This window comes from Aythya fuligula, chromosome 3 (genome assembly GCF_009819795.1).
Source record: "Aythya fuligula isolate bAytFul2 chromosome 3, bAytFul2.pri, whole genome shotgun sequence".
Classification (NCBI taxonomy): Eukaryota; Metazoa; Chordata; class Aves; order Anseriformes; family Anatidae; genus Aythya; species Aythya fuligula.
The window spans coordinates 35,777,004-35,796,031 of NC_045561.1; the positions used below are offsets into that span (position 1 = coordinate 35,777,004).

General features: G+C 43.5%; 1 protein-coding gene across 2 annotated transcripts; it reads right to left on the reverse strand.

Annotated features, from left to right (window-relative positions):
* Positions 1 to 934: 934 nt before the first annotated feature.
* SUPT7L (SPT7 like, STAGA complex subunit gamma) lies at positions 935 to 18,998 on the reverse strand. 2 transcript variants are annotated; one of them, XM_032184802.1, is made up of 4 exons: positions 18,176 to 18,998; positions 11,348 to 11,672; positions 9,220 to 9,463; positions 935 to 5,344 (listed from the first exon to the last, which is right to left on the reverse strand). In XM_032184802.1, exons 1-4 carry the CDS (start codon positions 18,586 to 18,588, stop codon positions 5,082 to 5,084), a joined length of 1,245 nt encoding a protein of 414 aa, XP_032040693.1. In that variant the 5' UTR covers positions 18,589 to 18,998; the 3' UTR covers positions 935 to 5,081. The 2 variants fall into 2 exon arrangements, with proteins under 2 accessions (XP_032040693.1, XP_032040694.1); XM_032184803.1 differs by having other exon boundaries at positions 9,226 to 9,463; positions 18,176 to 18,997.
* Positions 18,999 to 19,028: the final 30 nt, after the last annotated feature.

Sequence of the window (19,028 nt, forward strand, 5' to 3'; positions counted from 1 at the left end):
ATATTTAGGTCCGCAAAATGTCTGTTCCAAATTCCACGATAGGAACTTCAAGATTTTGTATTCACTATACCGTGCTTTAAAGCAAACAAAAAAATCCACACGGAACATCTACAATTTTTATTTCTTAGACTTTTTCTTAATTACAAAGAAACTCTCTCCAGGAGAGCAAGGAAGAAAAGGGAAAAAAAAAAAAAAAAAAAAAGAGAAAGAAGTATTTCCCAGCAATTTTGTTGCATATAAACAGAAGCAAAGTTACGTATTTTACTCACATGCATGTACAAAAAACATTTTACTTAAAAATACCCTTCGCACATAACATGTGCATCAGTCTCAGAATTCAGCACGTAATCAGATTGGCCTCACCTACCCTACCTAATCTTATTTTCCTATTTTCCTTTTCAGCGGTGAATTTCTATGCAGGAGACATCTTTTTCTGCACAGCATTATGCATATTTAAATTAGTATGGATGATGTTGGAATTAAATCGCTAGGTAGCACAGTCTGACTTACAAGTGTACACTGGAGTTGTCACACTGATGTTTACACAGTGAACTTTGCTGGATGCCAGGCAAAACTCTTCAAAAGGAATGAAAAGGTATTGCTAGAGGGAAAAAGGAATATGATACATAGCATTCTCTCATCTGCAATAATCCTGTATCATTCCCATGCAAAATACTTCAAAAAGCCTAGTAATTCACAGATCTTGCTCTCTAAATTGATATCACAGTTACCAACAATTTAAATCACAGCAAAATAAATCCCTGAAGACATCAATGCCACTGGACATGGATGCAGTCAACACTCAATATTCCAATTTGCCATCTGTGTACCTTTGGAAAGGGAAGGCAGAAGGATGAAAGAGCCAACAAAATGACAAACTTCTGAAGCAGGTGGGGCAGCAGAGTACTTTACACAGGAACAGAAAAAAAAAAAAAAAAAAACCACACACACAACTCTGAGAGCACAGCTTCATTCCAAACCATTGCATAATCTCAGTGTGGCTTAAAATTTGGGGATTACATGGTCAATGAACTTCTTGCTAGCTGTCCAAGGCTGCATCAACACCTAGTAAAATCTTATTTGATTCATCAGAAAAGTACATGGTCTGTATCTGAGCTGGTGAGCTACATTTGAAATTTCACTATTTCACGCATGATGAACACCCCTGTAAATCTAAGGCCTGCAAATGTTCAGAAGAGAAGGGCTCACCCAGAAGGTGAAGCTTCCACATGCACAAAAGGAAGTGTCCAGCATACAAATGCCAGAAGCAACACAGCATAGTGGTGAACAGGAGGTACAGATTTTACTCTGCAATCACTTTTTAAATGTACAAGCTATGCTGATGCATTTCTGATCTCTGCATAAACAAGCATCCTAAAGAGAATCAATAACACATCTCTCTTACATTGCAACAACGCAGCTGAATCAATAGAGGGTGAATTTCCACTGTATTTAAACGCTTGAAGCACTCAGGCTTGGCTTGTTGCAGAGTGTGTGTTACAGGGTAAGATGGGTGTGGAAAGGGGATGTGAAATACAAAAGCACGATTAGAAGTAAGACAGAGCACCTGTACTTGAGCAATATAAAGAAAGCACTTAAGACTGAGGCTTAAGAGGTTTAGCTAAAGCCCTGGAGAGCACCAGATTTTCGTTTTTAGCCCAGCTGAAGTCTTGCAAATGAGCAAGTGATGCTGACAGCAGCCACTCAGTCCTCCAGCTCCTGAAAAGGGTGCAAGGGACTTCGCTTAGATGTCTCAGACTCAAAAATATTTAACTACAACAGCTTGGCAAAGCATCTCTGCTGCAAGGCCCAATTTACAGGTGTTCTCATTCAGTACCAAAGACAGGCACAGGAGCCAAACCAGGCTGAACCTGAGGCCCAGGTCTAGCACATCATGCATGTAGTGGAGAACCCTGGATATGCTGTTGTAGGTAAGACAGGCAGGCTGCTTTTAGATCGGTACTGCAATTTCAACACCAAGCACTACTGAACGTGTAGAAGAAAAGCAGCTGCCCAGCAGGACCAAGTCTCCTCTGATTCCCAGACAGGGAGAGCTAAAGTCAGGTCACTTCATGAAGATACTGATGACGTGGATGTCTTCAGCTGAGGTAGTCAGCTTGAACTCACTTTGTTGGCACGCAGTGGAAAACCAGACACGTGCAGAACACCACTCATCTGACCTCCTTTAGACTTCTACATCTGGGTCAGATGAACACTCTCCTAAAAGTGACTATTCCTCTTTAGCTGCAGATGGGGCTCAGAGCAACAAATCTAGATGCAGATATCTAAAGCTCAGTGGAAGGACACCACCCAAAATGCCTTCCTTGTATCATGGCAGTTGAATAGCACAACTGTGCTGTGCTTCTTTCTGATAAGCAGTTTTGCTTACAACTGATGTCACATAGGTCACTAACATTTCAGCGTCCATCAAAGCATATTCCAGCCAGCAACAGTCCGACCCCTGTGAGAGCTCACAGCTCTCACAAAACTCTCAAGGAATAAAGTAGTTCTGTTTTAAAGAAAATAAGTCTCCAGCACACATCTAAGAGGCAAATACTATCATTCTTTTTACAGCTGAGAAAACAGGGACATTGCAGCTTCCCTAATGGTGACTCAAAGGGAATCAAAATAGAGATTTCCTGATACACTGGTCCTCTGTTCAACTACTGACTAAGCTTCAAATAGCTACAATTTACCTCCCAGGAGGAGCCTTTAAAACTCTGACGGGCAATTTTAACTCCACTGTCCATAAAAGCCTGTAGTCACACATTCTTATTAGACATCGAAGAATTTAATGTTTGTCTTCCACTTCTATAAAATAGAAGAGAAATACAGTTAGGAAAAAAAAAGAATTAAGGCTAGGCGTGTTATACAGAAACAAGAAATACTATGCCTGGAGCTCATTCTTTCAAAAGATAAACTTGCAATTGTAAGGACAAATGGGAGGTCTGGTAAATCTCCCTCAGACATCCCAATGGGTTACAGGTATAAAGCCAGTTTAAGTGGCTGTTCACTCTTGATTCACGTTCATTCTAGCTTTTTTGAGAGATACTCACTGAATCAAGTTAAAGACTGAGTTGATCAACTGAGGACTGCGTGGAACAAAAAATTGTCATCAGTCAGCTGAGCCATGAAAGCAAACAACAAAATAGATTCTGTTTCAGACTAAGTTGTCAAGATAGCAACTTTGAATAGGAAACCTCAGCTGGCCTGAAGTTCCTACACTCAATTTAATAAGAGTGAAGGAAAAGCTTGCATTGCCAGTACTGGCTCATACCAACAATAAACGCTGCTTCACTCTCTGTGGAAAATCCTGCCTTAAACAGCTGTCTGTCAACTTCCCTGATTAAGCAATCAGGGAATCAAATAGGGAAAAAGCTCTGCTGGACTTGTTAGTTAGAAGGAAGAATTGGTGGAGAATGTGAAGGTACTGCCTACAGCAAACATGGGATCGTGGCATTTACAATCTTGATATGTGTATAAGGTGAATAGAGCTCTGGACCTTCAGGACAACATATTTTGGTTTATTTGAGAAACATCTTTGTAGGAGCTCATGAGGGACAGCCCTAGCATCCCAAAGTGGCCAAGAGTACAGTCTTCAAAAACTGCTTTCTGAAGGTAGCAGAACAGTCCATTCTGATGAGCAGAAAGTAAAGCAGGCATGACAGAAGGCCAGCACAGATGATAAAGGAAATCCTGACTGAGCTCAAATGTACAGGAAAAAATACACGGTGGTAGAGGTGAGGATGGGCCGGCTGAGGGCAAACAAAGACACAGCCCAGGCATGCACAGACAGTTAGGAAAGCCAAGGTTCAGCTGGAGTCAATACTGGTAAGAAATGTGAAGAATACCTTTTCTAAGTGCACTGGAAGCAAAAGAAAGGTTAAAGAAAATGCAGGTTTGCTGTCCAACAGTGCAGACGCCTGGTAACAAAGGCAGTGCTTTGTACTTTCAGGCTGACATACTTACCACCACTCAACACTCAGGTGGAAGGTCTGCCCTCAGGCCTGCAAGGTCCCTGGGTCTATTAGGAGTGCATGGGAGCAAAGCACCACCTATGTAGAGGAAGACTGAGTTAACAAGAACTTCAGCCAGCTGGACATTCACAGCTCCAGGCGAGCAGACAGGATGCATATGAAGGCACTAAAGGAGCTAGCTGACAGCACTATGAGACCACCCTCCAGCATCTTTGCCAGGTCACCACAAGTGAAGGCTTCCAAGGCAGAGAAATTACCCAACTTTAGATGATCTTGTTGCCTGCAACAGTTAGCAAGTGTGTGACCAGCACATTGAGGGAAAGCATTTCTACCTACACAGTGCCTGTGAGACTGCATCTGGAGGACTGCATCCACTTTTGTGCGCCCCCTTACAGGAAGGGCACTGCAGCAATTTTGTAGGAAGGCCACTAAGATGGGTAGGAAACTAGTACAGGACAAAGAAAGACTAAGAGAGCTTGGTTTCTTCAGACATAAGAACAGAGAAAGCTAGAAAGAGACCTCACTGTTGTTTACAACCACTTAATGCACAGATTAGACAGACTGCACTCACAGATGAACAGTGACAGAACGAGTGGCAATGACCACAAGATCAAACACTGAACATTCCAGCTAGATGTAATATATATATTTTTCCCCTGTGAGGGTAGTCAAATACTAGAAAATGTTGCCTAGAGAAGTTTGGTCTTGCCATCCTTGCAGAAAATCAAAACTCAGCTAGACAAGGCCCTGAGCAACCCACTCTATTTGGTTTGTCTACACCAAAAACATCAAGAGGCTCCTCCAACCCAAATTATTCAACAACTCTGTGACTTAAATCTCCTCACAGCTACTTTCCACTGGTGACTTCCTCATTAATCTGCCACAACAAGCCATGACACCAAACACATATGGTGATCTTCAACCTCATGAGCCAGGATGGAGTACAGAAGCAAGCTAAAAGAAGTGCAGTATACATCAAACCTCTCAAAAATTTTATGCAAGGTCCCTCATACAGCAGGGCCAGCCCTGTTTATACATCATAGCCACTACAGTACTTTGTTAGCTCATTTCACATCCATTGGGACTAAATTAAAAGGCCCCTTTTCACATCTTCTTCATCTTTTTCTTGCAGCGCTGGTTGAAGACAGGCGAGGATCCCATCAGGCTGTCAGCAGAATGAGAACCATAGCTGCTCTCCGAGCCATTGGGGCTCTGTGGCATCCCAGCTTCACTCATGCCTGACATAGGTTCCTCAAAGACATCACTGCCTAGGACCCCATGGCCATGTACATTGGCCTCTTCGTTCTCCTGTGGCTCCATTTTCACCTGTGATAAGTTCCAGAGAGGGGAAGCATTCACCTCAGCCCCTAGAGAAAGGAAAAGCATGCATTAGTAACAGAGTAAAAGGATAAATCACAAATGCTAAGTGGATGCAAGGGACTGCAGCACTGGTAAAGCAGTAAAAACAAAGCTCCAAGTGAAATAGGCTGGGGGAAAAGAAAATACCAAGCAGTGTGAAACAATAAATAAAAGTCAGCTTTTTTTTTTTTTTTTAATAACCCAGCAGTTGCAGCTCTAAAAAATATGATGCTATGCTTTCATAGCAAATCCAATGCTATCCGTTCATAGCACTCCATTATTTTTTTTTTCATGAGAAATAACAACTTAGAAACAACATGAAATCAGAGCTCCCTTCACTCTCCAGGAAGGAGCATCTCAACAAGCATGCCACGAACACATGGGCTAGACCCTGTACAAGCAGGACTTGGAGGCAGTCCAGAAGTCATCCCCTGCAACTTTGGCAGTCTCCCTTCAGCTGCCAACCACACTGGACTTCTGCTAGCTCTGCAGGGGAGGGGAGAGGGCAGAGGACTGGGTAGATGAACAGTCTCAAACACAGCTTCCTGCACTGAAACACGGGCATAAGAGAGCTGCAGTCAGCCACCAACCTGCCTCCTTGTACCTGGAGATCTTATCCACCCTTCAGCAGAAGAGAAAGAAACCCTCTTGGCTCAGCCTCATGGACACCCTGCCCATTACCAGAGGACAGCTCACCACAAGAATAGTTTGTGCTGTAGTTTACTGGAACAGAGGAAGGGTATTAGGGCACTTGGGGCAAGGAGGCTGTAGTCTGGAAACAAGCAGACTGTGAATCCCAGGTCACCTTTTTAAAGAAGGAGGTTAAAGAGCCCAGGGAATCACCTGGATTTTATAAAATGATTAAAATAGTTCAATTAAAACACAGAGAACCAAACGTTTTATCTAGGTTACTTGTATGACCTTCCTTTGATAACTACCATCACCCTATCTGCTCTTCCCTGCTCTCTCACTGCACTCTTTTCATGCATGTATCCTATCAACATCGTTGTAACATGGCTTAGATAAAACTCCACTATTTTATGTTTGTGTACCTTCTTGGCATTGTGTAACTCAGAATAGGCAGTGGGATTTTAAATAGTAAAATTCAATAAATGTAAAAAAATCCATAACGACTGCTCGGATCTTGGACAACAAACATTTTCAGGACACCTGTGAAGGTTGGCTTAGCAATCTAACAAATCCCTGCTCACTGTGGCATTTGTGGCTCTTTTCTCCTAGCTTCTAGCCAGGAGTAACAGACCTGAGGGAGGACATTCACTGCAAATAACAAATCCAATGCCTTCTTAGAAATCAGAAGGGTTCAAAATATAGACCATAAACATTTAACTACTCTAAAACTTGTTCAGACATAACTCAGATCAGCAGCAACTGTAAGTTTTTATCACATAGCTGGCTAGAAACACACACAAAAGGAACCTTCCTGTTTTAAATTAATTCCACAGTGGAAGATTTGCCAATCCACACAGGTGTAATAGGTTTTGTTTGTTTTTTTCACATTTGGACTAGTGTGCAATCTGAGCAGATAAAGGATTTTCTGTACAAGATTATGAAACCATACTTTCTGAAAACAGCAAATGTTTTGTCCCCAAGAGCAGTAATTATAGATTGCATTATTTCTGCTTATTTACAGTTTTAAGAGAGACAAAAATCCTATTAAAAACACACTAATTGGGCCCCTTGCTGACATGGGCCTAATGAGCCCAAATCTGAACAATGCCTGAAATCTTCTCTCGTTTTTAAAGCTGATCCCTCTAGCGTGGGGTTAAATTCACATGGAAAATAAAACAAACTAAGAAGCCAGGTTTTATCAAGTTTTCTAAACCTTGTGTCTCAAACTGTTTGAAAGCACAACCAAGCCTCTTGTACTGAGCCAGCCTACCACTACTCCCTACTACCAGCATGCCACTAGCTATAGTCCCTTATCACCAGCAGTTACACTAAGAAATCTCCTATCACGTTTGTACTGTGAATTTTCCCTTACAGAGGAGTCAGGAACTTTCTGAAGCAGCTTAGCTCAAAGCAGGGCTTAGGAGACCTTTGTGGCAGTAGCAGACAACACAGCCCACGTCGGCTCAGCAGTTAGATAACAAGCCAGAATTGAAGTGCTTGCTGATGTCCAGTTGCCTTAATGAAAAGTCCCTTTTATGTTAATTACAAGGGAATGTATTCCTCTTAACAACAAGGACACATCATTAAAATGCTATCAGTTCCACAGAGTTGCAGCTCCAGTCCACACAATCATCAAAGGTGCTCACTAACCTCACTGTTGCTTTCTCTCATCAATTGCTCTTCATTGCTCAACCTCATCCCTTTCAGCTCCATCTCCTGTCATTGAGTGTCCCTAATGACCAGCAGTACTTAAGCAGAGACGCTGGACATTTCATTTTCAAAGCACTTCAGCCTCCGAGTACTTTACAAATGAGCTAATCCTTGAGTTGTTATCCTGCTGGGTGGAGGAACAAAATGCCAAATTTTGCCTCTACTTCCCCAGCTGCATTACAATTAGCAGCTGGCCCACAGTTGTAACCTCTGGCACCAGCAGGAACACGTGCCCTACAGGGAATGCTGCTATGACAGCTTAGCCCTCTGATACTGCTGTGCTGCCACCCTCCTTACAGGCCTCATGCTTGTACATCCGAGATGCTGGTGTCCTCACTGCAGCAGCTTTCTCTCCCTCCTCATGATATTACATGCTCCGGCCTGCCCAGCTCTAGGCTGCGACTTCTTACAGTGAAGAGATTTCCAAAGGCCCTTGTGAAGTGAAGAGGGATTTTCAGGGACGAACAGAGCACTTGTATCCTTAATTAGAAAACATCAATTTGGTATCAGATAGGCAAGAAGCATTTAGGATACAGCTATCTTGCTAACCTCTGGGTCTCAAGTGGTAGATGCTAATACCAAGCTTTCCAGATGAATCACATGCAACCCCAGATGGGACACCAGTTCCCATTATTCCCTCCCCCTCAAAAGTGCCAGCACTTTACATTTCAGAGGTACAATGGAAAACAATATGAGCTTCCAGAAATACATCAGATGGATTTGTGTGGGTTTGTTTTCTTTAAACTCAGAATGCTATTTAAAAAAAAAAAAAAAAAAAAACTAACAGAGGTACACTCACCCCTCAATACACAATGCATAAATAAAGATAAATAGGAAAACAGACTTGGTTGTTTTTAATCATGTTTTTAAAGTGAAACACTAATTACGGCAGGGGCTGGAAGAGTTCAGATGGTTCTATAAAAAAAATAAAAAATGTCAAGTTTGTTTTCCATAAAACTTAGTTCTACTGAATAGTAAAGAGAACAGACCTTGCATATAGATTCAGAAAAGGAACAGCAGCAACAGCAGCTTGTCCCATGCTCATCAACAGTGTGCTTCAACACCAATATACAGCTTTCCATGGGGGCAGCTAACTACAGCAGACTTTCAGGATAAAACTCTGGTTTCTTTTGATATAGAAATCCAAAGGTTATTTTTGTCTGTTACATCAGACAGGAAGAAAGACACCAGTACTCATATTTGCAGCAAACACAAAACAACAACAAAGCCCCTGGGACATCACTGTAGAGAAACAGGCTTTCTCACACCAATAACAAAACTAAGAACATCCACCATCCCACCAAAATTACTGTTATATAAACCATCACATTCTGCAGGATCCACAAACAGTAAATACTTAGCAAATCCTGGTAATTGATATATTTGACTGTTTTTGTGTTTAGAAAGTAAGCAAGTGTTTCTCCCCTAGATAAGTCTACCACTGAAAAGGAAGAATTTCTTCTCCCTCCCCTTCCCCACCTTTGAATCTGCTATTAAAAACAGAAACAGGATCATATGAAACAGATGAGCAGTAGCAACAAACCTCTACCTGAAGTTTGCGGGGAAGCTTCTACCTCCAAGTTTGCAGAGAATCGCTCACTTTGAGCTCCAAGGACTCCAACTGGCAGAGACTGGTCACCAGAAGCCAGATCTCCTTCCAGCTCCTCACTTATGGGGAAAGTGATATCGCTAACAGGTTCCTCCTTAATCTTCACTGGCTTTGTGTCTTCTGCTGCCTTTTCAGGGTTGACAATCTTTTCATACTCTTCAGAGAGCTGCTTGCTAACCTGTTAAAGATCAGTGGAGATGAAAAAGAGGCAAGAAAGGTCGCAGTGACTTCAGAGACTCTGATGACAATTACATTGCAGTGTGCACTCCTCACAGAGTATTATTAATGCCTGACCTGACTGAACAACTACACACTTAGCTGCACAAAAAAGATTTTCTCCCCCTTCAAGAACACCTTCTATCCTTTATCAAGGGGCTTTAATAAGAGCTTGAATTCCTTAACACATCTGCTTGATAAATATGTGCAGATTTATTCCACAGACAGAAATGATGAGGCCCAGAAATTTAACTGGAGCAAAAAGCAAGAGCAAAGTACCTCAGCCTTACCCTTTGATTTTACCTATAAGACTTCCCCCTGTCCATCAGTACTAAATTTTACTCCAGCACTAATAAACAAGCAGATCAGATATTCCTTAGCTTCTGTAGTTACTGCTAGCAAAGGCCAGTTATCTTCTGTCACACTCACAGCAAAAAACGCAGTTTCCTCCAGTCAGACAAGCAAAACAAACGCAGGAATGAGATTCAGAACAATCTTTTTGCTTCTAGAAACATAACTCTAAGCAATTAAATTAAGATTTTTCAGGTTTAGTCTGCCTTTAACAGGTACTTGTTTGTACCTCTGAATCCCGACATTAAGTGAACTGAGCTGAAGAAAAGCCCAAGGCATTTTTTTTTTTTTTTAAATAGCAGAAGCAAGAAAGAAAAAAGAATAGCAAAGCCTATTTCCCCCCTTCTAGACATGCTTCCAAATACAGAGGCTACTCTGAATCTCAGCCCTACATGAAGAACAGAACAAATAAGACAATGACCAGCTGCAAGATGAGTGAATTGCATCAGCAAAATGATACAGACAGTCCAAATTCCAGAAGGAGACAATACCTGGGTATCAGGATACAACTGTTAACTACATTCAGTGCTTTATAACCTTTCAAACTGGAAAAAAAAATCCTCTAACAGAAGAGTATATTTAAACTAAGGCAATCAGTCCTTTTGAACAAAAATGTTTTTTAACAAGGCCAGAGCTTGATGATGTTATTTCTATGCACAAACCTCAAGAGGCCATCACAATTTCCATACTACATGCACTTACAGGTGTCTGATTTATACTACCTCTGTAAGCCACAAGGTGCCAACCCTGGGAAAAGAAGGAGCACAAAGGAGCTGCCCTACAATGAATCAACTGGTACTCTCAGATAACATGACAAGGAAGGGAAAGATTAGGCATGGCAGGTTTTGCCTTTGGTCTCGGGCTACCTACTTGATCCAAATCTTGTTTCTTGATGAATAGCAATAAAATTCACACATCAAGTCCTTGCACTTCTGCAAGTCTATCAATCAAATAAAATGAACATTTAAGTTCACAGAATACCAGGACCAAGAAAAACTAGGGGATTTAACAGTTCCTCTCCTTTCTCCACAGAAGTAGTGCCCTCTCGAGTAGAAAGCAGCACATTTTCAACATCTGAGATCGGTGCAGTACTACCCGACACTCTTACCACTTAAGTGCGCTACCCCTAACTTAAAGCCAACACAAGTCACTGTGCCCCTAAGCAATTTCTGTCTGCTTACTTGTTTTATGAAATGGTAAGCAGCCAAATATCCTGTTAAAGCAGAAAATTCAGTCACTATTGACTTTATTTCTACTTGATATTTTACTCTGTGCCATTCAGGAGCTGGGGGCCTCCTCTTAAACCCAAACCATCAGCACAGCACTCTTAGCCTACGTGTTCCATTCATGCCTGCCAAAAAACATCTCGTTTCCCTCTTCCTTGATGACCCAAGAGGGTTTCTCATATGGTTTCACCTCAGTGTTGCTACAGGAATAAGCAATTATTTCATTATTACATTTCTTAGTGCTGCCAGCTCCCTACCACTCTCCTCACCTGAAGCATGTAGCTGTGGTAATCCTTGATGCGGTGCTGCCAGAACTTCTGCAGCGAGAGCACGCTGCCAATGCCCACTTCGTGGAAGACCTGCTCCATGACGTCCGGGAAGGGCGTGTGCCCTAGTCGAGCTTCCCGATCCACAGCAAAGCGCAGCAGCTTGGTGAACTTCAGGCAATACTCGTGGGCGATGTCTGTCAGGGTCTCCAGGACGCTCTCGTTGGCACACTCGAAGCCTGTGTGAGCCAGGATGGTGGCCATGGACTGGTAGAGGAGCTGCCGGCAGGAGGACCAGCTCAGCTCGGTCACGGGCTCCCCTTTTCCTCTGAAAGACAAAGAGAAGAGAAATAGCACGCCTCCAAAACCAAACTGAGTATACCATTCAAGAGATACTGCCAGGACTAACGTGCTCTACAAAGGGAAAGCAACTTGGCTGGGCTTCACCACAGCTCCCCCGTTACACGTGAACCCTACCTACTGTGGGTTTATCTGCTTTCCCTTCTTCCCCCTCCCTCAAAATCAGCACTGCTGAGTCTCATTTTCACTTCTAACACCACAGGAATCCTTGGGTGATTCATCAATACGGGATGCAAATCTTTTGAACCTTCAAGCAATTCCCTTCCCACCCAAGAGCTTTTCTCCTGGAGATGTGAATTAAATGGGTCCTTGACACAAACAGAAAAAAAAGGCACTTTAAATAACATGAATGCAAATCATTTCCCCTCTCAGTTAATTACATTTCTCTTCCTTGTTATCTCTGATGTCATAGGCCTAACAGTCAGATACAAAGGCTTCTGGGATAGACAAGATCTGAATTTATAATGCAAAGGACACACATAAAAAGCAAGAAATAGCATGCACATCTTTACCCACATGTCACTAAACTATGCTGTAGCCATTCTGACCATTTCCCTACCCTTACTTCTGATAGTCACGAAGCCTGAAGCTGAAAGCAGGACCCTGTAGGTAACAGGAGAAGTAAACACAAAGCCTTGGGGGAAGCCTGGAGAGGTCCTGCCTTAGAGCAGCACTCCCTGCCCTTGGGCTTGAGGCCCCTCTTCTCTGTGCTGCTAGGAGGGAAAGAGTGACAATGCAGGACAGAACAGCTGGCACGAGCATTTCAAACACCACTCAGTTACAGTCAGGCAAGCAAACTTTTCATCAAGATGAGTTAACACATTCCACATAGGAGAAAAAAAAAAAAAAAAAAAGGAGGCAAGACAGTTTAACAAGAAATGTAAGTAAACTTCCACCAGATTTCCAGACCTACGATTAAACACACATGATTTACTTGCCTGTAACAGTAACACCATCTTCAGATGCTGATGTCAAAAATCAAGTCTCATTTTTACTAAGTATGGTATTTTGTCACTTTTTTTTCCACTCCACTCAGCTTCAATAAGTTGAAGAAAGCTAACAATTTCACCCTTCATTTGTTTCTGATCAATTTCTTCCAACATCTCATCCAGCCCACCCTGAGACTTTGCCTCACCCTCCCCGTACACTATTTGCCTAACGCTGCACAAATTTCTCAGTACCACAGCCTGATTAAACAGCACACAGACAGCACTGGTGACTTGCACAGAGGGCGGCACTGGTCTCAGTAAAATTCTCACTGCCCTGCTTCTCCAACAGGTGCATTGGGTGCCCTTCAGCCTCACTGAGCCACTGGGTCATAGAGCTTCAGCTCCCTCTTATCCTTAGAGCTGACCTACAGAAAACCACTGAAACACGGGAGTAGAGAAGGTAACATTTCAGAGGAGTGAAAATGGGAGGTTAAACTTGGAGCCATCAGGACCAAAATCCCAGAGCTTCACTTTCAAGAGCACCAGCTCAGCTCAGCACTTTCTGCTAATTGAAGGAAAGGGACAGAGGGATGGAAATCACACCGTGTTGAGAGGTGCAGATGACACTATTACTAAGTGGGTACAAAGAACAGCGTGTGCATCCCAGTCATGGATTCATCCCAGTTATTACTTGCTGGAGAACAGCTCGCATCCCCATTCCTACTCAATTACATGACTACTATGGAAAGAAGACAGCCGGTGCCCTGACAAAATGAATTAAAAGATCACCAGTTCCCTTATAAACCAAGCGTCATCCATGCTGTTTTTCCATCTCCCTAACTTTCCCCTCCACCTCCCAGGGACAGATTTCTGCAGCTCACAAAGAGCCATATGTCTCACACAGCACTGGGACAAGGAGGTCATAACAGAGGGAAAAATAAATAAATCACACAAAAACAACCAGAAAACAACCATCAACGTTTATGCTTAAGAACTGGAAAGTTTTGTTTTTTAAACACAAGGGATGAGCCTAGCTGTCCACTAGCCATTAGCTGAGAGCAGCTTATGCTACCAAGACCACTGAACACCAGATTATCATTAATACAGACAGAAATAAAGAGCCATTATCGACCGTCTGCCAGTCACACAAAACACTACGGGCAAACTTGAACTAGACACTGAATTTGGCAAGCCCAAGCAGGACACTCAGCCACGTTTGAAGTGGAGGACGATCATTTAGCAACGCATTTCGCTGCTCAGAAGCAGCGCAGAATGTCATCTCTCTTTTAAACTCCTAAAGGAAAAGAAACTAATTGCCAGCATTAAAATGCAGCCAGGTCACTATGCTGAAAGGGATATAATCAACTTGAAATCTAATCAATTACAGAGAGAAAAGAAATTTCAGGTGCTCTACTCAAATCCAACTCCTACCTCTTGTTTTTGGTGGGGTCAATCAATTTTATTTTGTTTTTCTTGTTCTTTCTTCCCTTGATTTCTCGTTTCCCATGATAAACAATAGAGGAAGATGATTAAAATCCTGATTAGACAGGAAAAATTAAAATATTGCTATAGACGTTAATGGAAAACAACAAATGAGAAATGATTTTTGCTTCATCTCCTTTAACTTTCAGGTGCCGCCTGATAAGGTTGCAAATAAACAGAAACAGGCACGTTTAAGTCGAGAGGAGCTGACTAATAGCAAGCCTTCTCCAAAAGCACCAGCAAGCTTCTTTTCCCAGATTGTCACAGGTGAAGAGCCTTGCTCTCAGACCTCACCCCGATGCCCAGCACCTCCAAAAGCACCCTTCCGATACCGCCACTCAGAATGTCACCCTCTGCTTTCCAAAACTAAAACCACCCAAAACCAAGCCTGTATTACCAATGTCACGTAGCTGCAAGAAAACAAGAGTGCTTTAACCCCCAAAATTCTGTCTCCAGAGATAAAATTGGCAGTTAAGTCTGACGTGGAGGTGATCATACAGAGGCTGTAGTACGAAACTTCACACAGACGCTCAATTTTCAGCCAGCTAATACTACACAAGGCCACTCCCCAAAGGCACTACAATCCCCTCACCCGAGCTCATCCCCTGTAAAGCCCTTTTGCATACAGAAAAGGAGCTCACGGTCCATTTGCTGTGCAAACACCGTTAGGGGAAAGTGTTTGGGCTAAGTCAATGCAAGGATCAACAGCTGAGGTCTGCTCACCTGAAGTGCTCTGCTCCCTCCCAGGTAAGCATAAGCCAGCAGCAGATGGAGGGAGGGGTTGTTTTTCCTACAAACCCATCAGTTTTAGGAAACCCTGCATCGTGGAGTTGAATTTCTACCAAATGAGGTACACCACGGTTACTTCACAGCCACCTTTCACCAATATAATAAAGGAGAAGATTGGAAAAACAAGATCATACTTGTCAGAGAGCATAGAGAACAGAGCACACCAACTCAAAATGAAAAATAAGTTTCCTTTTGGAAAAGGGCCTCTTTCCACCTCATCCTGAATAAGCCTCTTTTCAAATATCCCAGCAGTGTCTACAGAAGGATGCACAGGGACAAACAAACTGCTCAATAGATAATACAAACAGATAACAGGTAACATTTGGAAGATAAGTTGTCCCAGTGGGACAATGCAGAACACCAAACACTTCAGGAGCTAAACTGAAGTGCTTTGTCCAGCAGGATAAGCATGTTCTGCCTGCTCTGATTTCCACTGCTCCAAATCTTTCTCCACACTTGCCCTGCTATCCCACCAACTTCCCTACTTCTGCACAGAAATTTAACTATCAGACCTTCTGCCATGAGCTGTCTTCCCACTGTGACATCCCAATTTGATCTGCAGATAACCTTTCAATACAAAGCACGCACATGATGTGGTCAGCAACACAAATGAAAGAGTAACAGAGAAATCTGTTAGGAAACCACTCACATACACCAAAAAAAAAAAAAAAACACAACATCTGGAGAGCCACATAATCAGTAGGTTTCTTCAGACAATGGATCCATGCTGTTAGGGGGAAGCTGAACACTGAAGAAGGAAGAGCTGGCAGCCATATTATGGTAAGAGTTCCCTGATGAAATGGTGGTTGCAAGTTTACAGTTACTCGTTCCTCATCAATTATGCTTCAAGTTTACCTTCTGTTTCTGTACCAGCCAAAAATCAAACGTTAATCCCCTACTGTGTACTCCAAGAATTGTAACATCAACAGTTGCAAATCACCAGGACCAGATGGCAATTCACCCAGGAACACTAAAGGAATTCAAGGATGAAATATCTGAATGGCTGTGGTGAGTCACTTCGTGCTTTAAACTGCTCTGGCCCATGAGAAACGAAAGGTAGAAAATGTGAAAACATTTTCTTTTAATAGCTTCAGAAAAGATTTGAAGAACTACAGGCAGGAAAGACCGATATATTCTGACACATCAGAGAAATTCAGAGAAATGATAAGAACAGAATTCAAGGACACATGGGTAAAGATGATACGCTCAGGACAAGTCAAGACAGGCTCTGTAAATAGAAAACCTGCTTCACAAGCCTGCTAGAGCCCTCCAAAGCCATCAACAGGCAAGTACATACGAGATCTCCACTGTGAAGCCAAGGACTTTCCTCAGGGATCTGTGCCAGAGTCAAGGTTTAGTTCCCCCCCCCCCCCCCCCCCCCCCAATACATTTATCAACAGCCTGGAAAAATGCACAAAAGGAACAGTGTCATAATTAAATCTGTTGCTGGTACAGATTTCTGGGAGGTTGAGAAGACCAGAACAACTGAAAAATAGCAGTAAATTAGGTTCTGCCTCCTTTACATCTAAAAAGGGTTTGGGAAGCAGGGATTACGGGTATGGGGCGGGGCGGGAGGTACTGCCAAAAAAGAGAGACAAGGCTGTGGGGTCAAAGGACAAAAATAAATAACAGGGAAACAAAAGAAGACATGGCTATTTTAAAGAAACTTGTGGTCTAATTTGGACTGGCAACTCCTATCTTCCGATGTTCAAATATACCTGCGTGCTGCTTCTGAGCCCCACGTTACTGCCAAAGAAAACAGAATTAAAATGTGCGTTTAGTCTAACACTAACTCTGTAACTCTGACAATCACACACAAGAAGGCAGCATAAAACTAAGTAATATCATGTTTTATTAAGGGAAAGAATAGTCTTCCCCAAATCGTTTTAAACACTAAGGCTAAGCACTAACAGATCTTACAGTTACAGCAGTAAAATAAAGCAGTAAGTGCTACTCTTACGTTACCAAAGTGTCTTAAAACAGTTAAGAACAAACATGCAATGGCAATCTAAAAGCTCGCCTCCTGGAAAACCATAAATGTGTTTGGTTTAGCAAGCACACAATTAAGTTCTAGTCTATACCATGGCCCATTATAAATCCACCCTGTCAGCCACAAAACATTTTGTTTTGAAATTGTCTATCAAGCTTTCCCAATCTAGTCCTTAAACTCCCCCGTGCGGTTGACTGTTAAATAACATTTCTTTACTCGCACTTCATAAACTTTCAAGGGACAGCAAAAAGACAGCAGCCTGCAGAACAAAGTCAGGGCCACAGAAAATTAAAGTTAAGCTGAAACCACCAGGGAGGACAGGTACACATGGCTGCCTCAGTCCTACAAACCACAGTCCCAGAAAGAGCAGGAGTCACAGGGCTCAGACGTTTACTCACAGGACTGGATTTCCCTTCACCCCTTTTGGCAAATTACTTTATTCATCCCAGAAGGACGAGGGTGTTCCTCCAAAACCAGCACTAAATCTCACTGCTACCAAAACAGACACTTTACAATAAAGTGTGCTTTATGCTACCTCAGGCCATTGAAGCTCTGAGGCATTTAACTGATAAAATGTTTTACTGCTGCAGATTTTCTCCCATTTGAAGAAATAAAACATGTTCTCTACTACTTCGCGATCACTGAAGCAGTCTTTGATCTAAAAACACTGAGGATTAATCCCTGAATTTCAATGCTAAGCCTACAAAGTATCATGAGATTCTGCAAGAAATGCAGCGCATCTCTGCGAAGTCAGTGCTCACCAGAGGGGCAGATGGGGAGGAGCTGGCAGCAGCAGTCAATCAAAGACTGACTGCAGAGGTAGAAGCAACACAACCTTCATTTCCATCTTCTCCAGCCCTCGGCTGGTGGAGCCAGCATTGGAGAGAGGATTTCCCTTCATCAACACTCGCTGCCAGATCCGACCATACTACCAAATACTGACAAACATGGTGAAATGTGGTGGCTTGCTACAAGTGTTAGGTATTGAAGTAACTAGAACCTGCAACCAGTGGGCCAACAAATGCTAGCAAGACAGGAATTAGCACTACACATCCACATCTTATAGACAGAAAACAAAGGCACATTTGTTTTAAACACCTCGCATGTTATGGGCACAGCAGAATTCTCAACCTTTCAGTTCTTAAGCCTATTTTACTCTTTATGTACACACAACTGCATGACCCTTTGGCCTAAGGGAATTGACAAAACCATGTCTATATTTAAAAACACTCAGCTTTGCCGCAGCCACGAGCTAACCCAAAGAAATACCAACCAACACACCTGTAAAAGTCACTCTCTGGGTCACTGTGCCTCAGCTGAAACGGCATTTTGGGAGTTTTGCTGTCCAGAGGAAGCAGGTCATCGGGGAGAGGTGGGGAGGCCGGGCAAGAGGGCAGAGGCTCGTTGTCTTCAGTCTTGATGCCCTCTGCCTGCTGCTGGTTTTGAGCCTGGGCCATGGCGATGAGGCCGCGCAGCCGCCTGTTGTGCTGGATGAGCTGGATGGTGTGGATGGTGAGGCTGCAGGGCTCGGAGGGGATGTCCAGCATGGTGGTGGGCCGGGGCTTGTTGGCGGAGGGCTGGTGCAGCGGCGGGTCCTGGACTTCCACGGTGCGAAACTCGCGCTGAAGCAGGTCGAAGGAGCTGCGGTTGGCCTGGCTGGACGAAACGGGGATCTCACCCCAGTACCGCAGCATTTTTAGGTAGGCAACGTCCCGTCCTCAGCGCCCAAGGGGGAAGGCTCCCAAACACTGTCAGCCCGCAGTGGGAGGCTCCAGGCTTTGGGCAGCAGGGTTAACCGGAGCTGGGCTGGTGCTTGGCATAAAGCACGACAGGAATGGCAACAAAATGTTCAGTGTCACAGCCAGAAGTGCAGTTTTTAGGGTGGCATCGGGGCACACCGCTCCCCTAACAGCCCACCCAGCCGCTTCTCCTGAAGGAGGGGAGAAGAGAGCAAAGCGGCTGCGAGGCGGGGGCTTCCCCCACCGGCCCTGAGCCGAGCAGGGCCACGGGAAGGGGGGAAAAAAAAAAAAAGCAGGGAAAGGGGACGGGAAGGGGAAGGAAGAGGGCAGGGGAGGCCGCAAGAGCTGCTCCGCCGCCGGAACTCGGCACCGGTCCGCTCCCCAAGCGGCTCCCC

What these genes read in the sequence shown, in the direction of transcription:
- SUPT7L (XM_032184802.1), bottom strand. Translation starts at nt 18,588, where the DNA reads ATGCTGCGGTACTGGGGTGAGATCCCCGTTTCGTCCAGCCAGGCCAAC. An exon ending in ACCACAGCTACATGCTTCAG is followed by an intron (nt 9,464 to 11,347) that starts GTGAGGAGAGTG and finishes GATCTTTAACAG; the next exon opens with GTTAGCAAGCAGCTCTCTGA. An exon ending in CCCGCAAACTTCAGGTAGAG is followed by an intron (nt 5,345 to 9,219) that starts GTTTGTTGCTAC and finishes TCCTTTCTCTAG; the next exon opens with GGGCTGAGGTGAATGCTTCC.